Source organism: Podarcis muralis, chromosome 10, assembly GCF_964188315.1.
Source record: "Podarcis muralis chromosome 10, rPodMur119.hap1.1, whole genome shotgun sequence".
Lineage (NCBI taxonomy): Eukaryota > Metazoa > Chordata > Lepidosauria > Squamata > Lacertidae > Podarcis > Podarcis muralis.
The window spans coordinates 38395365-38415727 of NC_135664.1; the positions used below are offsets into that span (position 1 = coordinate 38395365).

The window sequence follows — 20363 nt, forward strand, 5'->3', positions numbered from 1 at the left end:
GTAACAAACGACACATTTATTATCCTGCTGCAAGAGGTCTGTAAATACGATTCTTATTCTGAATTACTGGAATGCTGCTTTGAACATTTTGGAATAGTAAACCTAAAATAAAAGAGAGAATCAATATTTAAGTAGGAAGCACAAGCACAGCACAAACCTAAGTGGCAGAATATTCTTCTAGGTAAGTTTTTAGATCACAGCCTTAAGAATCAGGGTTTTTTACATCAAAATGCAATATTTTCCTTGGTGCTTATAACAATGGAATCTGTTTTTTTTTTTAAAAAATACTCCCATTTTAATATTGTTTGACAGCAAGTTCACACAACTTCCAAAGGCAATTATTTTAAGTGTGTAGGACAAAAGTGGAAGAAAAGACCCACAAGATCCTTATGCAGAGAAAAAGTAAAATAATTCCTGGGGAATCTAACATGGCATGTTTGTGATAGGTTTGCCATAATTTGTATAGGTTTGGTTCTTATTTCAATTTGGGTCAATGCTGAAGGACAGTACTGGAGCATTTAACAGAAAGTAATACTAGTGGTAGGGTGTAAATCGTTGCCGGTTAGCTTCCTTAAATTGGGTACCTTAACTCTATATTTTTAAGAACTTATTGCTGAGAAGACTTGACCTACTGTGAACTCCTGTTCTCTTTTATAGCCCCAAACTTCATTTACTCAGAAGTAGAGCCCTATTAAGGTCAATAGGAAATGTGTTTGCAGTCTTACTTTGGGCGCTAGCTTCACTGATTTCAAAGGTGCTTACTTCTAAGTAAGTGGGCTGTTATGGGTCGCAGTCTGTGTCTGGTTAAAATTACAGAAAATGAACAGGAGGGTGTAAAGAAATTACAGGGAGTGGCAGAGAGCGTTAAAACAATCTTGAAAGGGCAGCTTGGGTGCCATCCTTTGTAATGTTTTACTGCCCTGAAGGACTGGAATTTCTCTACTCCCCACCTGTCAAAAGAAAGGGGGGGGGGAGTTGGAGATCATTCAAATCTTGTAACAGGCTGCATCAGTTATCTCAGAAATATTTAGCAAAAAAGGCTGGGAATTAGTTCAGAAGCTAAAGGGGGAAAATACTTTAATCCTTATCTTGGGCAGCAAGTGTTTTTTCAAAGATAAATGGTTCTTGCAGGACGAGTGCAAAAATATAGGAAATAATCTCTTTGACTGAGTTATGATTTTGAAGAGAACCCCCACCACTTTGTAAAAATACTCCTTAATTAAAAGCAAAGTCGCTATACAAAACCAAGAGCATTAAAAAAAAAAAGTGGGGCGTTTTTATTTCTTTTCACTCCCTTCATTATTCTTGATTCGCAAGTGCGCTTCTTTTCCACATACCTTTCTTACACACTTCCCTCCCCTAACAATTTAAATCTACTATACTGGATTAAAAAATGAAATAGTTTGGAAATTCATCCAAAGCAAAGCACTTTATAGAAAGTTTCATTGACATATTCTCTCAGGTCTCTGCATATTTAATCAGATGGAATTCTCTTACTCCCAGGTAAGCATGCAAAGGGCCATTGCTGAAGTACTTGAGTGTGAAAGCTGAAATAGGAATGAACCTAAGCACACTTCTAAGAACAGATGCATAGGACTGCAATGTGCCTTTGCAAGTCTATTTTGATCTGATGTTTAGTACTACTACTACTACTAATGATAATAATAATGTATATGCTGCCCCAGTCACTCTGGGCGGCTTCCAACAAATTGAAACATTAAGCACAGTAAAACATCAAACATTAGAAACTTCCTTATACAGGGCTGCCTTCATATGTTTTCTAAATGTTAGATAGTTGTTTATTTCCTTGACTTCTGATGGGAGGGCATTCCACGGGGCAGGCACGACTATAGAGAAGGCCCTCTGCCTGGTTCCCTGTAACTTCGCTTCTTGCAGTGAGGGAACCGCCAGAAGGCCCTTGGAGCTGGATGTCAGTGTCCAGGCTGAACGATGGGGGCGGAGACGCTCCTTCAGGTTTACAGGGTCTATTATTTGGTTTGCTTGCACTGCAAAATGCATAGTTGTGATCTGAAATATAGGCGTCTCAAAGCAAATTCTCTTTGAATCTCCATGGGACTGACTTCCAGGTAAACGTGGTAGCTGGCACTTTGCGAGAATGTATTCCAATAGCATGACTTAGACAGCAACCCTATAGATCAGGGCTAGCCAACACAGTGGACTACAGTTGCCACCACCCCTGCCCATTTCCCCAAGCTGACTGGCGGTGATGGGAGTTGTAGTCCAACAAGATCTGGAGGGCACCACACTTGGTGGGCACTTTCCCTGGGAGTAAGTCACATTGAACTCCAGTAGGCATGCTGAGGGACAAGAAAGGCATGGCTAAAGGCAGTTGTTAATATAAGCAGTCTGTGATTCTGGCATGGAAGCTTCCTCTTCAGCTGTAGCCATTTCAATAATAATTCCATCCCTACTTCCTCGCAAAATGCTTCCCAATTTAAAATCGAAAGGAACCCCAAACCAAGCTTGTTTCCCCTTTGCTGTACAGTGAACTATGGAATTACCAAAGTGGAAGGTCAGCCGCTTCACACCGAGCTGGGGAGACCTCTGGACAACTGCAACAGCCTCCGCATGTCCCCCGCCAAAGGGATGCAGGAGAAAGGCGAGATGGACGAACTGGGAGATAAGTGCGACAGCAACGTTTCCAGCAGCAAGAAGAGGAGGCACCGGACCACATTTACCAGTTTGCAGCTGGAAGAGCTGGAGAAAGTGTTCCAGAAGACACACTACCCTGATGTTTATGTACGGGAGCAGCTGGCTCTGAGAACAGAACTCACCGAGGCCAGAGTTCAGGTAGGAGCTGCGGTTCCATCCAAAAACAAAGCCGCTCATTCTGGAGGCTAAAAAAGCTCATTAGGCTGAGCAAGAGCCTTGTCTGAATTATCCCTCAGACAGAGGAGGATGTTGTGTTTCGATCTGAGGCTGGGCCAGCTGACTGCGCGTCTATTTTGGTAGCTTTGCTACTCAACCAGTAAGGCATGTCAGCAGTCGTAATACTGAACAGATTTTTTCAAGGGCTTCACATCATTTCAAGTCCCACACAGCTTTAGGTACCTGACTGGATGCCTCTTCTTCCTATAGGTGCCTATCTAGGTCTTAAGATCTTCCAAAGTGGCTTTTATCCTCTGAGTATGGTCTCCTTATGAGGCATGAAATAGACGAAGAGGAGCCTTCTCAGTGGTGGCTCCCCATTTCTGTGGAATGCTCTCCACAAAGAGGCTAACCTTGCAGCAATATTAATGTCATTGTGGTATGAGATGAAGGTTTTCATATTCTCCTAGGCCTATTTAAAACAACAAGTAGTTTTTTTTATCTCATTTCGGCAATCTTACAGAATATTATATGTCAGTTCCTCTTCTGGTATTGGGGAAAGAGGGTTAGCAGTTCAGTGCATTGCCATCTGTTGAGTAATAGCCATTGTTTATTAAGTAATATTTGTAACTGTTACCTCGGCTTGTTTTTAATATTTTGTTGTGTGTCACCTAGAGGCCGAGGTATTAGGTGACAAATAAATTTGATAAGTCATAGCTATCAGCACTAGCAGCTGTTGTTTCAGCAACTCTCACAACAGTCCTGTAAGGTGGACCAGGGCTGAGACTAAAGCACAACGGCTTGCTTAGGGACATCTACCAAATTTGTGGGTTTTGAGCTGAGCCAGACTAGCCCTATTTCACATATTCAGGGCTTTATTTTTGCATGATGCCTGGAAGCGCCTTTGTGCCTTTGCTGCACTATTTGCATTCTGGATGTGGGTGATGTTAATGAGGGAAAGAGAGCGGAAGAGAGGAGCACATAGTTCATGTAATACATTAACATTATGGGCCCTGGAACTGCAAAAGCCAATGTAAACAATCACACACGACAAGGATTTGCCTCTGCAGAATGGTTATACAGTGTTGCACAATAACTATCCAGTCTCTATAAAGGGTTATAATTACAATTTCTATGTCTCCGAACCATTCTGGTCAGTGAGCTGACACTGCTGTGTGGCATTAGCAGTATTTTACTGCTAATTTACTTCTTTTTCTTTGGCAATCACTCATAGCCAAGTAAGATTGTCTTCCATAAACATGGTTTTAACAATGAGTCTGTAAGTGACTGTGGAGGCCAATTCTGGGTCCACACGTCCTTCCACGGTGGGGACATAGGTTTCTGGGTGGGAGTTGATTATGGCGAGGGTCTGCCAAACGTGCCTCCCACTTAGCACGTTTCTCCCTTTCATCATATTAGTATCAATGAGGTGTTTTTAAAAAGGATGGAATCTTGTATCCTATGGTTTATTGCATTAACCTGACTGGCTTCTGTGCTTTGTTGTTAATCCCCCATGGTTAATGAACAATGCCATGCTAATTGTTGGCTTAAATATCCTTGTACATCTTTGAATGTGAACATTGGTGACTAATTAGGGCTGTTTAATACATTACACCCCCCATTTTAAGCTCCACACATCTAAGCTATTTAAATTGTACACTTAAAAATGCAAATTATGAGCCATGTACATGCAACCATCCACACAGCTAGGACTGGCAGCCTGTGGCCTGTGAAGCATATACTCAGTGGTCAAACCATTATGTAATGGATGAAAAGGCTTCACATTAGTTATAGCTATGCTCTTCAGTGTACGTTCTCAGAAGCAAATCCCATAGAAGTCAGCGGAGGCATGTTCAGAAGCTTGAAAACATAATACACACTGATGCTTAAAGAAGAAATGGGTGCGTAGTTGAGCATGGCTACATCACTGGGGTCATAAACACAAAACAGTTCAAAGTAGAAGTTTTTTTTTAAAAAAATACATGTTGTCCAATAAACTCTTGCACCTACTGTGGGTGTATTGGTGGAGACAAGATGGAAGAACATTCTTTGAATCAAAGAATGAGAAGGAGTCAATTAAGAAACTGAAAATTCAGAGACAAAAATTTGTTCTGCAGTACATTCATTGATTCCAGTGGAACTTGCTAAACATGCATGCTTTGGGTAACTTTTGTAACTTAAAAAGAAAAGCATTGGTTTCCTACCCCCCCTCACCCCCCAAAAAAGATTAATCCATGGAAGTTTTTAGAAATAACTGCTGTCCATTTAAAGCAGTCTTCCTTGAACTGGCATCTTCTATATGTTTTGCATTCCAACCCTCAAATATCATTTCTAAAAAGTTGGAGTCCATAGCATCTAGCAGACACTGGGTTGGGGAAGGTCATTTTAAAAGCATTTGCATCTAGAAAAACATCCTGAATACCATAGCTAAGACCACAAAGAGTCTTGTGGCACATTAAAGACTAACAGATTTATTATGGTGTAAGCTTTCGTGGACTATAGGTCATGTCACTTCATCCGATGTATGGAGTGTTATCCTGAGTTGCAGGTATGTATAAATACCATGGGGTTTTGTATGTGGGGGTGTTAGCCATGAGGTCAGAGGGAAATTGAATGCAGAAAAGTACAGACAGTGATAAATACCTAATTAGCAATAGCAATTCACAAAACAATTGTTGATGACACAGAGATCCTGGCATTGGTCAGCCAATTAACATGCATAACATGCTAAAATCCTCTGTCTCAGTTCAGTCCTCAATCCCGAAGACTGTGTGGGTGTAAAAGATGCATGCAAAAACATGAAGGACGGAAATCTGGATTATGTCTTTTTACTGTTGCATATGTATGTATGTGGGTCTTTCTTTTCATTTTTTGGTGGGGGAAGCACCACCCTTCCTCTAGGCTTTGGCTGTCTGGATCACTGCCTAGTACCTATTGGCCTGGGTCCAAAGAACTGCTTAGACTCAGGAAAGGGATTTGCTTGTTTCCCAGTGGAATTTTTGGCTTTTCTGTCAAACAGCTGACTCCCCCATGGCCATATCGCAAGCCACTCTTGAAACTTTTCTTAGTTTGCCATGTGCCAGGGGAGAATACAGCAAGTTTGAGGCTGCAGTCCTATACTAATGTACCTGGGAATAAGCCCCTTTGAATTCATGGGCAAGGGCTGTAGTTCGGAGATGGAGCATCTACCTTTGACCTAGAAGGTCCCAGTTTCAATCCCTGCTGTCTCCAGGAAGGGCGAGGAAAAGCTCCTGCTTGAAATCTTGTCGAGCAGCTGCCAGTCAGAGCAAGCAGTGCTGAGCCAGATGGACGAATGGTCTCTGACTTGGCATAAGGCAACTCTCAATGTTCCTTTCAGGCATGGCGAGCTCTCACATTGCTGTTAACAGGGGCAAGGAGTAGGGGTTGTGCTGAGCAGTCTCACCCCCAACACCATGCTGTTCAGACGGCCCTTCCTCTGATGTCTACACTAACAGCACCAACATCTGTAGAGCGGGTGCCATGGAACCGGAATGCTTCCAGATTCTATTGAAAGCTTTGGGTGCACAGCTATGCACAAAACTCTCTTCACTGCAGACCTTTGTAAAGTAAGTGCCACCCAGTGGCATAGCATGGGTTGCCAACACCCAGAGCAAGTATTGTGTCTTGTAAGGCAAGCATTGCACTCCCTACCCAGCACCTTCATGCAGTGCTGCTGCTGGATGGAGCTGTGGAGCAGTGGTGGGACACATGTGTGCACCTGCTCCCACACAGTCCCTGCTCCTGCCCACCTAGCAGTTTGAAAGCACACCAAAGTGCAAGTAGATAAATAGGTACCACTCTGGCGGGAAGGTAAACAGTGTTTCTGTGTGCTGCTCTGGTTCAGCAGAAGCGGCTTAGTCATGCTTGCCACATGACCCGGAAGCTGTACGCCAGCTCCCTCACCCCAGAGTCGGTCACGACTGGACCTAATGGTCAGGGGTCCCTTTACCTTTACCTTAGCAACGTGGAGGCAACCAGTGTCTAAAGGGAGCTTCCAAGTTGACATGGGTAGGATTGCACTGCAAAGCTTTCACAACCAGCCTCTCAGTTTTTGGGATCCTGCCCATTGAGCCGAATCAAGTCCCATTGAACACCACAAGATAAAAATGGGAAAACAGTTTGCACATGCAGAAAGTGCTGCAGTTTGTGATAATTTGCAAACCAAATGAACCATCAAATTCAGCGAAATATTTTTTCATTAGGAGGTAATAGATTTTTACAGTCTCCTCAATGGATGCCTGCCTTTAGGAAGTTTTGTACAGTGCTAAATCGGGAGAACAGCTACAGAAGCTGGATTTTTTTTTTTTTAAAAAAAATCTGAACAGAATTACTGCCAATTACTCTTCAGACTGAATACAATTTTGTAATTTGGAAAGGCTTTGCCAAGAAATAAAGGAGACAGATACTCAAGCATGAGGAACTGAACAAAGGTGTCTGTTTCTGAACTTTCCAGGGCACTTATAAAAAGTCAGTTTGACAAGATATGCTCCTTCACTAGCAGATCTGCACACAACAAAACAAACAAACAAAAGATATGGCTATTCTTAGAATTCTAAAATGACATCCCTCCAATTGCATTCCTTCCCCTTAAATCCAGAATGTTCAGCAACTCTTTAGACTCTGGATTCTCTTTGAAAGTCTTGGTGCCAAAAAATAAACAAATTGGAGGTTATTTCTAAGTGTGTTTCTGAGAGTAAGTTCACAGAATCCAGATATCATGCTTTCAGATTACCCCCCCCTTCATTTGTACCTTGATGTTGACATAACAGCAATTTCTGCCCATGCTCAACATCATTTTACACTCTTTGAGTAGAGTCAAGAGATCTGGCCATTTGGGATGGAGCTTGGCTCAGTTTTATCTCCTGGGTTGCAATAGGTTTGGGCTCTCTCATGCCACATTGTTGTCCAAGATGGGTAAAGGTGCCAGAATCAGATCTGTCTAGTTTTGTGTGGAGCACAATAAAGAGAGCGTGGATTTACAGTCTGTATATATTATGTGCTCTCCTTGGAACAAAATTGCTGGTTTCAGTTTCCCCCCTTGAGAATGTTTATTTTATGCTTTGTGTACACAGAGATTTCCGTGCTTATTGAACTAAATGCCCTGGATTTTTGCATTTCTGATCAGCCTACTGAAAAAGGCCAATGCAAGAAACTGGGGATCTTTCTTCCTCCGAGTCTTCCATCACAATATTAAGCAATTTTCAAAGGCCTGACATCATTAGAGACCCGCATCTGGCTAGGCAGGGATAACAAGCAGCAGATTGTTGCCTTGTTTTGTATAGGCAAATGGTTACTTTATCTTTGCCAAGAGCCGGCTTTGAGTAAATCGATGTAAACAGAAACATTTTGGGGGAGTGTCAGCATTAAAAAATGTGGGTTTCTTCCCCGTCAGTTCCTTTAAATTCAAGCAAATTGTTTTATTTAGTTTAGCCAAATGACTGGCTGGATATGCTCCGTACGTCTCCCTTCCGCGGCATTTCATCAAGATCCAATTTAAGTTTCGTCCTGCATCCATGCCGAGAGAGTCAGCCTGAACCTAATTTATCGGAGTTGTTCTCTTTCCTGTCGCATGTCAGTGGATTAATTGGCACCCAGCTTAAGGAGATTGTCAAGGACTTTTTCAATGAAAGGGCCTCATTACTAAATTCCCATAATATGTTCTCTCTGCCTCCTGCGGAGACAGCAAGGGGGGAGGGAATGGTTTCTTGTAGCCTTCGGCACAATAGATAATACAAATTTGCCCACAAGAGGTGCAATCCTGCAATTGGTTAAGGACTGGAACAGCCCCATTGACTTCAGTGGAATTTCTGCACGAATCGCTAAGGGCAGGATTGCACCAGCAGCCTAGGTCCATAAAAAGAAAAGAAATGCTTAACAGGTTTGAGCCGGGGTTGTGCTTTGATTGTTTGGGCGGGGGCATTTTTAAAAACTGACGCATTAAATTCGCAACAGGTCTATGGAAATTAAAAGGCCGTCCCTGCTGCTTTGGGCAATATTAGGAAGGGGCGGGTACATGTGTGTTTGGGTATCCTGAAGGGCTAAAAGCAATAAATCACCACCACAAATGATTAACACTCAAATCAGTTTCAGAAACATTTCTGTTTAAAGTTCCTGCTCCGATATTAGATTTGAAATGCATTAAGGGCTTTAGTTCTTTCCTCGTTTGCTGATCTTTAAACATGAGCCAGGGGGAACAGCACTATTTTTGAGCTCAGTTTAACGCTGTGTAATTTGACCAGAAATGTTGTGGCACAGAGGAGAACAACCTCCCTGCCATTTGACACCACAATGCTATTTTGATATTTGTTTCAAGTTGCGTTTTGTTGTTGTTGAAAGAAACAGGATCCATTTATTTATTCAGAGGCTTTGAAATAGGGTGAGTGAGAGGAGGGAGTAGCTTTGGCAAGAAATGCTATGGTAATAACTCACATGAACAATCTTTTGGCAATGATTTATATAAATATGTGACTAGTGATACGATTTAAAGTTTCAAACACATTTGTCGCACTGTAATGACTTTTTCTGGGTGCAGGAGCTGTGTGTGTGTGTGTCTGTCTGTCTGTCTGTCTGTCTGTCTGTCTGGAGCTCCTCTGATCACAAATGCTTCCCCTTTCACTTCAACGGAGTGTAAGTATTCTTTGATATGTGTGGAGCTTCCTCTCTCCAGAAGTGAACAAGGGCAAAGCACAAGCACAGGAGCTCCACATCATTACTGTGGACTATTGTAACATATTAGGCATGGTGCTGCCTTGGAAACTTGTCATTCCTTTTAAGAAAGCACTCCACTCTTCTGTTTTTCATTTTCAGTGGTCACTGTGCTCAGCATGCTTAGTCCTCCCTTTTAGGTTGCCCCACTCAATCTTTTTTAAAGACTCAGAGCACTGCAAAGTGCCTTGCTGATGAGACTCTAGAGTTCCACCACCTTAATTCCCCATACACATATTTACATCGAAATTAGCATATGCAGATATTATGCCATGGACCTGTGCACCAAGTTCTTTAAGTACCTAGGGACTTCCCTGATCCTGGTGGCACTTACTAGCTGAGTTCACTATTTGATGGAGCGAAAGCATCCTTTGTATGCATCAGAAGTAGGGAACCTGTGGTCCATTGCTGAACTCCAACACCCATGATCCTTGACTGTTGTCCATGCTGGCTGGAGCTGGAATCCAACAACATCTGGGTTCCTAATCCAACAACATTACAGGTTCCTAATTCCTCCCCTACTTTATGAGATATGAGGGGCAGGAGCTTTCCCATCATTTATCATTATGGTAGCAAAATTAAGGTTGTATCTAATTTTTTAAGAGAGACCCTAAGTTGATAGGCCTTGCCATTCAAATGGTGTTTGTGTGCACAGTGTCTTGTGATTGAATGTGGGGTGGGGCTTACCTTGCCCCCCCCCCATATTTTATTCAGGTTGACACCCTTGCAGTAATTGGCACCAATTAACTGATCTCTTATTCTGTCTGGTAGCAGATTCTAAGTGTTTCTCAGCGTCAATATTGTATAATTGACTTGGGCCATCTCCACCATTAGGCAATGTGAGGCGGCCTCCTCAGGCAGCAGGTGCTAGGGGCAGGCTGTGGAGGTTAGATGCTGGAGGACAGAGCTGTGTGTGCCATACGGCCAAAACAGCACCTCCTTAGCCAGCTTGCTGTCCTCAGTTGTGGCAGAGGGACATGGTACTATCACTCGTAATAAGAATATAAGAATAGTCTGCTGGATTGGGCCACAGGCCCATCTAGTCCAGGACCCTGTTATTGCAGTGGCCAACCAAATGCCTGCGGGAAACCTGTAAGCATAACATGAGTACAAGAGCACAGTTCCCTCCCATGGTTTTCAACAATAGGCATTCAGAAGCATTGCTGCCTCTAACTGTGGAGCTAGGGCATAGTCATCATGGTCTGTAGCCATTGATAGCCCTCTCCTCCATGAGTTTGTCTAATCCTGTTTTAAAGACCTCCAAATTGGTGGCCATCACTGCCTCCTGGGGGAGTGTGTCCCATAGTTTGACTATGTGCTAAGCGCAGAAATCCTTTTGTTTATCTGTCCTAAATCTTCCAATGTTCAGCTTCATTGGATGTCCACAAATTCTAGTGTTGTGAGCAGAGGTTGGATGGCCACCTGTCATGTATGATTTAGTTTAGATTCCTACATTGCAGGGGGTTGGACACGGGTGGCGCTGTGGTCTAAACCACTGAGCCTCTTGGGCTTGCCAATCAGATGGTTGGTGGTTCAAATCCCCGCGACGGGGTGAACTCCCATTACTCTCACTGGCGGAGGAAGAGGAGTGCGGGGGAGCACACTGCCCCGGCAGCATGATCCAGTAGGGTGCCATCACGGTTGTCCCACCACCCACGCTGGGCGCCATGCCCCTGCAGGCAGCGCGTCATGCCCCTGGGATGTGCGCCAGCTCTGCCCCTGCCTGCTCTCACCCCCCAGTGCTGGAGTATGAAGCTCCACCACTGGTTACTCTTTCCCTGTTCCTGCCAACCTAGCAGTTTGAAAGCACACCAGAGCAAGTAGATAAATAGGTACCACTGCAACAGGAAGATAAACGGTGTTTGAATGAACTCTGGCTTCCGTCACAATGCTTCGTTACGCCAGGAGCAGTTTAGTTATGCTTGCCACATGACCCGGAAAGCTGTCTGTGGACAAACGCCAGTGCCCTCACCTTGAAAGCGAGATGAGTTCCACAATCCCATAGTTGCCTTTGACTGGACTTAACTGTCCAGGGGTCCTTTACCTTTTACCTTACTAGGAGACCCTTTGGGTCTCTTCTAACTCTACAATTCTAGGATTCTATGAGTGGGAAAAAACCCTTTTCTCTAGCCACGTTCTCCTTTCTGTGCATATTTTAAGAAACTTATATCATGTTGCCTCTTACTCACCTTTTCTCTAAACTTAAAAAGTAAGTCTTGAAGTAAGATTCAGCTGCCAGTCCAGTTGTGGAGGGGTATGTTATCTTGCCCTTTGCCTCCGGTCGTCCCCCTGAGTAGTCTAACCATTGTTGTCTTCTCTGATGTAGGTCTGGTTCCAAAACCGAAGGGCAAAGTGGAGAAAGAGGGAACGGTACGGGCAAATCCAACAAGCCAAAAGTCATTTTGCCGCCACCTATGACATATCTGTTCTACCGAGGACTGATAGCTACCCACAGGTATTTAATATAGCAAAGCTCTGGTTCTTTAACTGCAAGCTCTCTGTGTTGACACTTCTGAAATCAACCCATATTTTGGCCATCGTTGGCACCCAAGCCAGAGCCACACGGGGCACTTTGGCGTGTACCATGGGGTTCTTGCATGGAAATCTGTCACATCCGCTGGGGAGAGAGAGTAAGCTCAAGATGGTACTTTTTAGTTTGAGAGGAACTCTGATCTTCCTTTCTGATCTGAGGCCATGAAACAGCCCTACATGCACTAAAATGAATGGGAGAGCCCCTGCATGTCAGGGGAGCTGAGCTCCATGTGTTCATTGGAGTTTCTCCAGCTGTAAGGAGTTTCAGTGACTAGGATGATTGCTTCCTAATTTGTAGGTATGATTTAATTATAATATATATTAAGCGTTTTAATAGAATTTCTAGATGAGTACAAATTCTTGAAAGGCAACCAGATGGTAAATGTGTTACACTTTTGCTCTTTAGATTCAGTGCATTTGTTAACTATTAGAAGAAATCTAACCTCCTGTAGTATGATAAGACAATATTTCCAGGTTTTTTTTTTGGCAACTTATACTCTGCTTGACTAAGAATTCTATAAAAACAGTAATTGCAGCCAACCATCTGTTTTCTTTTTATCCCTTTCTGTGCCCGACCGTTAATTGTATAATTTTATTTTCCTTAACACACATTTTTTATTCCCCCCCCCCCTTTGTAAATGTCACAAGGCATTGTAATCAGAGCAGCTGAAGTGTTCACAAAGATAAACAAATAGCTGTTGGAATATTGTGGGAATGTATTCCTATTTTTAAAAAAAGACAGTTTGGAGGAAATTCATTAAACTCTTTGCAAAGTCACAAAGTTGGATAGCAAGTAAAATGTCAGGCACTTGCTATTTGTCTGGCATTTCAACCATTTTTCTCTTTGGCCAATTTGGCTAATTCTTCAAGGTGATTTAGGCCCTCTCACATGTCATAAAATTAACCAAAAGTTAGCTACCTCTACCTCACACTAAAACAGAATTTAACTTTGCTGTAATCGTAAAGCTAATGTTAATTGTATTTTAAAGTCTGAAATACATGAGATTTACTTCCAAGTAGAAGTATTTAGTCTGGGAACACCAGAGTGGGGAAAATGGCAGCACAACTGGTGGCAACTGGGTGGCACTTGCTAAACAGCAGGTGACTTTGTGATCTCAGTGTGAGCTTTGAAATTTAGCCAGCAATCCTATGGCCCCTTACATATGTATACCAACCTTACTTCTGAGTAGGCATGTATAGAATTGCACAGTTAGCTTGATTTCCTGAAATTTCTAGGTGTATGTGTATTCCCCCTGCCACATGTGTATACTAGATATGCTGGGGGGGGGAGTAGGAAAATTCCTATGGGCTCCACTGTCCCTAACATCTGGACGTTCAGTGTTAGTGTGAAAGAGACCTACATGTCTACAACTGTGTGTACATAATCAGGTTCCCTGCTGTATGCACACTAATGCCGAACACTGGGATAGAAGACCAGCATCTGCAATATCACTCCCGCTGCCATCAGTGAACATGTGGCAGAGCGAGAATGCATATGCATCCATTTTATATGTTATATAAATCACAGCCTGAATTAGCAGCAGCCATCATAGCAGATTGTCAGGGTGAGCCTCTCTCCAAATGCACCAGCTTTAAGGAACCCAAGTAAACTTTAGATTACATTTCTGCAACTGGGCAGTGGGCAATGCACAGAATAGCTCCCCATGTATTTAAATACAAGGTGGTTATTTGAGTGACCAGCCTGGGGCTATTCAGCAGGCTCCAAGTCCAAGAACAGGGACAAAGAACCTGTGGTCCTTGAGAGATGTTGTTGGACTACAACTCCCATCATCGCTGATCAGTGCCCTTGCTGGCTAAGGCTGATAGGAGCTGGGGCTTGGGAACGTCGCAACATCTGGAGGGTCACAAGTTCCCCATTCTTTACCGGGTGTCTAGGCAGTCACTGGGATCCAGTTCATTTGTTCATTCATTCATTCATTCATTCATTCATTCATCAATCATCTGTTGAGTACTCAGTAGGAAGAGCAGGTGCCCTGTAAACTAGGTCCCAAAGTTCTGGGCACCTGAGATATTGCCATCAGCCTGCTCAGAGGTGTCCCAGGTGTAAGGAGTTGTGGGACAAATCATTTCCAGAACACTTGATCTTCCTACTGAACACTTGGACACTCAGAAACTACATTTCCCATGATCTCTAGTATGTATGATACTGTTTTTCATGATAATGATAATGATAATAATAATAATAATCATCTAATTTAAAAAACAATTATTATAACATGCTTAACATTCTTAGGAGCTGTACAAAAAATAAAAACAGCTTATAGATGTCAAAACATGAGCTACTTAAAGTTCTGGATCTCTCAGTCTCTCTGTGTTTCCTTCTCTCTGTGTTGTTGGCATCCATCTCAAGACACACACACACACACAATAATAGACATTGAATGGGGCCACAGAATTCAGAGTTGTTGCTGTGATTTCTGTCAAGCAATTAAACACTTGTGATCACAGCAAATCTATTTAAATTAGCGGGCCTAACTTAGTCATATTAATTCATTTCAATAAGTCTACTCAGAATAAATCTTAGTTGAATTCCACTTATTATTATCTCATTTTCTTTGGGTGGCTTACAAAACCAAAAAGATGTGCAAAAACAATCTCAGCACAAGTAACACAGCATTAAAGAACACCAAAACCAGCATTAGTGAATAACAGTAATATAATAGCAAATGCAAAACAATTTGTGCCCAGATCTAAGTACACTAAAAGCATATAATTAAGGGCCCTGTGAGAATGTGCTCTTAAGTGAAGACGTTCAGGAACAATTTCTGTTATTTTATCTGTTTATGCCTGTATGTCCATCCTTCCTCCAAGTAGCCAAGCAATAAGTCAGATGGAGAAAATGGCATGCCAGTGGCGACCTGGTAAATGTTGTGGCATAGGAGAGAGTGGAATCCAGAGTTCCTCTCAGGAATGGCTGAAGGAACTGGAAGGGAGCCATAGCTCTATGGTAGAGCAACTGCTTTGCATGTAGAAGGTGCCAGATTCAATCCCCAGCATCTCCAGGTAGGGCTGGGAGAGACTCCTGTCTGAAACCCTGGAGAGCCACTGCCCCGCAATGTAGACAGTATGGAGCTGGATGGACCAGTGGTCAGAGGCAGTTTCCCGTGTTCTCAGGGAACCTTTTCTTGAGTCTAGGAAACATGAGTGGTTGCAGAGAATCAAAAGTGGAGGAAGAGAAGCCAAGTCCCAAATCCCTGAATTTAGCAAGGGTTTGTGGCAGTGGGAGCTCTAGATCCATCTAGGCAGAGTTCTCAGAATAGCACAGTCAACAGCAGCATATTTCACTTAGATCACCAAAGCCTGCAAAGTCAGTGGTTTGCTAATCCTCATCATGACATGCCTTTGTATTTAGCTTGTATTTAGCTACTTCTGAAAAATATTTAGATCCTGCAATGCCCTGGCCTAAACGGGATCTTCAAGGTGTCATTAGTCTAGCTCAATATTGTCTGAAGGGCAATAAACCACTGAGCCTCTTCAGCTTGCCGATCAGAAGGCCGGCAGTTCGAATCCATGCAATAGGGTGAGCTCCTATTGCTTTGTCCCAGCTCCTGCCAACCTAGCAGTTTGAAAGCATACCAACATGAGTAGATAAACAGGAACTGCTGCGATGGGAATGTAAACGGCGTTTCTGTGTCCTCTGGCACTCATCATGATGTTCTGTGCACCACAAGCAGTTTGGTTATGCTGGCCACATGACCTGGAAAGCTTTCTGCAGACAAACGGCGGCTCCCTCACCTTGAAAGCGGAGATGAATGCTGCATCCCATAGTCAAATTCGACTGGACATAGCCATCTAGGGGTCCTTTAAAAGGTAAAGGTACCCCTGCCCGTACGGGCCAGTCTTGACAGACTCTAGGGTTGTGCGCCCATCTCACTTAAGAGGCCGGGGGCCAGCGCTGTCCGGAGACACTTCCGGGTCACGTGGCCAGCGTGACAAAGCTGCATCTGGCGAGCCAGAGCTGCACACGGAAACGCCGTTTACCTTCCCGCCAGTAAGCGGTCCCTATTTATCTACTTGCACCTGGGGGTGCTTTTGAACTGCTAGGTTGGCAGGCGCTGGGACCGAGCAACGGGAGCGCACCCCGCCGCGGGGATTCGAACCGCCGACCTTTCTATCGGCAAGCCCTAGGCGCTGAGGCTTTTACCCACAGCGCCACCCGCGTCCCTTAGGGGGTCCTTTACCTTTTACCTAATATTGCCTACACTGCCTGGTAGTGGCTCTCCAGGATTTCAGGCAAGTGTCTCTTCCAACCCTACTTGGAGACCCCTGGGATTGAACCTGGACCTTCTGCTTGCAAGGAAGATGCTTACCACTGTGCTATGGCCCTTCCCCATTTCCTGGTATCCTGATCTTCCCAGGTCCTCAAGTATACATGCAGTCTCCATGGATGCTAAAGGTTCCCCACTGCCAAAGAAACTGGGAGGAATGTGCAACCTAGGATGTGAGGCTAGATCCATGGTCCTGCAGCCCTGTTGCCCCAGCTGTTGGCTCTTCCTTCCAGTAAGCCTGAATAGGTCTTGTGTCACACACACGGATGTCACAGGGCATGAGTTTCTTAGTAGTGGATGCTGATAAGAACTCCATTTTGACTTGTCCAAAGGGTGGCAGAGTCCCATTAGGAACATGGTATTGAATTGCTGCAACCTCTCCAGCGTTTAGCTGCATGATGTGACTTCATGGTAAGGGTATTGAACAAAGTAGTGATGGGGTGGGGAGAGAACCATTTGTACTACTTTGAGCTATTTGGAGGAACTTGAGCTATTTGGAGGAAAAGCTGGATGGAAAAAATAATGATTTGTTGTTGTTTAGTCATTTAGTCATGTCCAACTCTTCGTGACCCCATGGATCAGAGCACGCCAGGCACTTCTGTCTTCCACTGCCTCCTGCAGTTTGGTCAAACTCATGCTGGTAGCTTCACGAACACTATCCAACCATCTCATCCTCTGTCGTCCCCTTCTCCTTGTGCCCTCCATCTTTCCTAATATCAGGGTCTTTTCCAGGGAGTCTTCTCTTCTCATGAGGTGGCCAAAGTATTGGAGCCTCAGCTTCACGATCTGTCCTTCCAGTGAGCACTCAGGGCTGATTTCCTTCAGGTTTGATCTTCTTGCAGTCCATGGGACTCTCAAGAGTCTCCTCCAGCACCATAATTCAAAAGCATCAATTCTTCGGCGATCAGCCTTCTTTATGGTCCAGCTTTCACTTCCATACATCACTACTGGGAAAACCATAGCTTTAACTATATGGACCTTTGTTGGCAAGGTGATGTCTCTGCTTTTTAAGATGCTGTCTAAAAAAATAATGATAAGTAGATCTTAAAGAAAAATGCACTGAGAAAGGTAGGTGTCAGCAGCTGGAGGAACCTGGGCCAAATCTCCCTCACTGAGAGATAACATCTACTGACCCCAGAGGCAAAGGCGTTGGGATGAAATGGGCATTAGCAAGTGACTGGAGGAAGGCAGAAGTTGAGCTACTGCTCTTACTCCTCACTCCTATTCAAAGTGGCTAAAGTAAGAAGATGACATCTCTCCTGAAAAGGGCAAACAAAACAGAATAGCTGGCTTTGTGTCATCAGGGACTGGGGAGCATGCTCATCTAGTTTATGTGCACTGGAGGAATGTCTGCAGCTCAGCAAAAGAGCACATGCTTTGAAGTAAAAGGACTGAGGATCAGTTCTTGGTGTCTCCAGGTATGGCAGGAAAAGGCTTCAGACTGAAGCCCCGGAGAGGAGCTTCCCATTAGTGTCAACAATATTGAGCTAGATGGTCTGACTTGGTAGAAGGCATTTTCTTGTATTTGATGTATTTAGCCAATGGCTAAAGTTCCCAACAGTGGGGCAACTTTGGCGGGCTCCTGATTCACAAAGCAAGGGTGTGAGGAACTATATAAATCTGCATGTGCTATTTGTTAAACCTTGCATCTTAATTCCACATAGGGGCCCTTTATGACCAGAGAGCACATGGGGGACTTCCATTAGCAATAATCAGAGTTACATGCTCAAATTAAATACTCCAGATGGTGCATATTACACACCACATGGCATTTGACTAAAATATGTTTTTGTTCTGCACGAAGCTGACAAATAACCACAGAGGCGCCCCATCCTTCTTGGAACCAACCATTCTGATTTGTGCTGACCACAGCCCTTTAGTCTGGGTAGGGTCATACAGTGAATATTTTGTACAGCACCCGTCCCCCAAGACTACTCACATTGCATAACACTTGACTCTGCAAGACACACAGGCTACTATTGTCATTTTAACTTCCAAGTATGCACTGTATAATGTGCCTTTGCATCATTAACCCCCCCTTGCTAGTTTTGTTAGGAGACTTGTCTATACACTGAGCATAGGAAGCACTGTATACAATTAGACCATAGGTCTATCTTGTAGCTTAGGGGTGGGGAACCTCCCGTTTGTGTGAGAAATATGACCTCTCAGGCATCTCTAAGTGGCCCATGAAGCCATTTTGGGCAAGTCACAGTCACTTGCTATACATCTGACATCATACATGATGGGTTTCAGAGGTTCAAACAGCAATATAGGGCTCTTTGCAACAGGGCTTTCATACAGCCCTGTGCTGTGTTTTGAAGTCCTGACAACCTGGGCATCAAATCCCAGTGCGATCTGATGTCATAGTGACATCAGGGGTTTGACAGGTGGTGGTAGGGAGATGAACATGTGGCTCATCAGCCAGAAAAGTTTTCCCACCCCCGTTGTAGCTCTTAAGACCCTACCAACCCCTCCGCCCCCCATTGTTGCCTATTGGGGATTTCCCCCCCTAATGCACCCAGCAGGAATTTTCTTCAGAACAGCCTCAGGGGAGGAAAGGGTTTAATTCCCCCCCATTCCTGCTGCGATCCTGCTCATTATTAGTCCTGCCCTCCAACTGCAGATGCTATTTGCATTTTTTTAAAAAAAGAAATGTGTACATTAAATGTGCGCGTTTAACATCAAGCCTGACTGGTCCTGATTCCTGGTCAGAAGAATGGCAGAATCCTCAGCCTGTGTCGTACTGAAAGGACCTTTCAGGTGATACAGCATAACATAGATACATGGGAAGGAGTCATACACCTAACCTCTAACTTAAGAGACTCCTTTAGATGAGTGGGGCAGAGCCCAGGTGCTCAGGGGCACAGCCTTGTAAACAGTGGCAGAGCCAACAGAATCCAGATTCTGATGTTCAGCAAGCAGAAAGGAGGAAGTAGAAAGGCATGGCAGCCGATGGCTTTGGTGGCAAAAGCAGTCTGGCAAAGCAAATACATATAGCACACACATGTGCAGAATAACTGGAGGGTAGTTAAAATTTTGAACAAACAAACTAAAAATTACATCGTATTTGAACAACTTTGACCATGTTGCTCCTAATTCACAGATGAGAAACACTGAGGTACAGCAATATGCAACCATCCTAAGTTCCAATAGTGAATCCACATTAGAGAATTCTTTAAAATAAGATATGCAGAATGTTTTCCCTTCACCACTGAGCAACTGCAGCCTCACCCTATGCTCCTCCTGCGTTCTCCACCCCCCCAACCCCTTTCTTGAAGGGGTCTCTCCCTCCTCCAGTTGAAGCAGCCTGGGAGAAGCAGAGTGAACTAGGATCTAATTTATATTCAGCAATTAGGCTTTGGGAAGAAAAACCCAGAACAACAACAACAAAGAAGCAACCCACCATGCTAAGAATTGGAGTGGATATTCCTTCATTTATATAGATTTTCTGATCATCTCTCAATTGGTTATGGGTCCCTGTTTCAGTTTCCCCTGGTTGATTGATGCCCTGCTTGCAACTCCAGTTATCCTGCATTGCTAAATTCTGTAGAGAGAAGGGATGTTCAGCATCTTCAGAATCGCCATAGTCGTATCACCGTCAACATTTTCAGGAGGCTGCAGTAAGAGTGACATAAGCAGGAGAAGTTGGCAGTCAGAATACCTTTGGGGGTTAAGTATCTGCTTTGGAATGCATTTTGCACAAATCATAGTTATACTCTGCTTGAAAGAGCTGTCCATCCATGTTTAAGGCACTTCAAGAAAAAGGCAGAGAATGCAAACTATTTAAAAGAGGAGAAACTGAAAGCACTGCACCGTTCAAGGGCAGATCAGGACTGTGTATACATCATACATTTAAAGCACATTAACCCCTCCTCCCCAAATCCTGGGAACTGTAGTCTACCCACCACAGAGCTATGTTTCGCACACCCTTTGGAAACCACAGTTTCAAGGTTTCTTTGGGGAAGGAAATGTGCTTTAAATGTGTTT

General features: G+C 43.9%; 1 protein-coding gene across 2 annotated transcripts in view; it reads left to right on the plus strand.

The window, feature by feature from the left end:
- ALX1 (ALX homeobox 1) overlaps positions 1 to 20363 on the plus strand; it is a 30590-nt gene that overhangs the window by 3932 nt on the left and 6295 nt on the right. For both annotated transcript variants that reach the window (XM_028746064.2, XM_028746065.2), the window contains exons 2-3: positions 2507 to 2811; positions 11882 to 12010. In XM_028746064.2, the coding sequence (XP_028601897.1) occupies positions 2507 to 2811; positions 11882 to 12010 (434 nt within the window). The remainder of the gene's footprint in view (positions 1 to 2506; positions 2812 to 11881; positions 12011 to 20363) is intronic.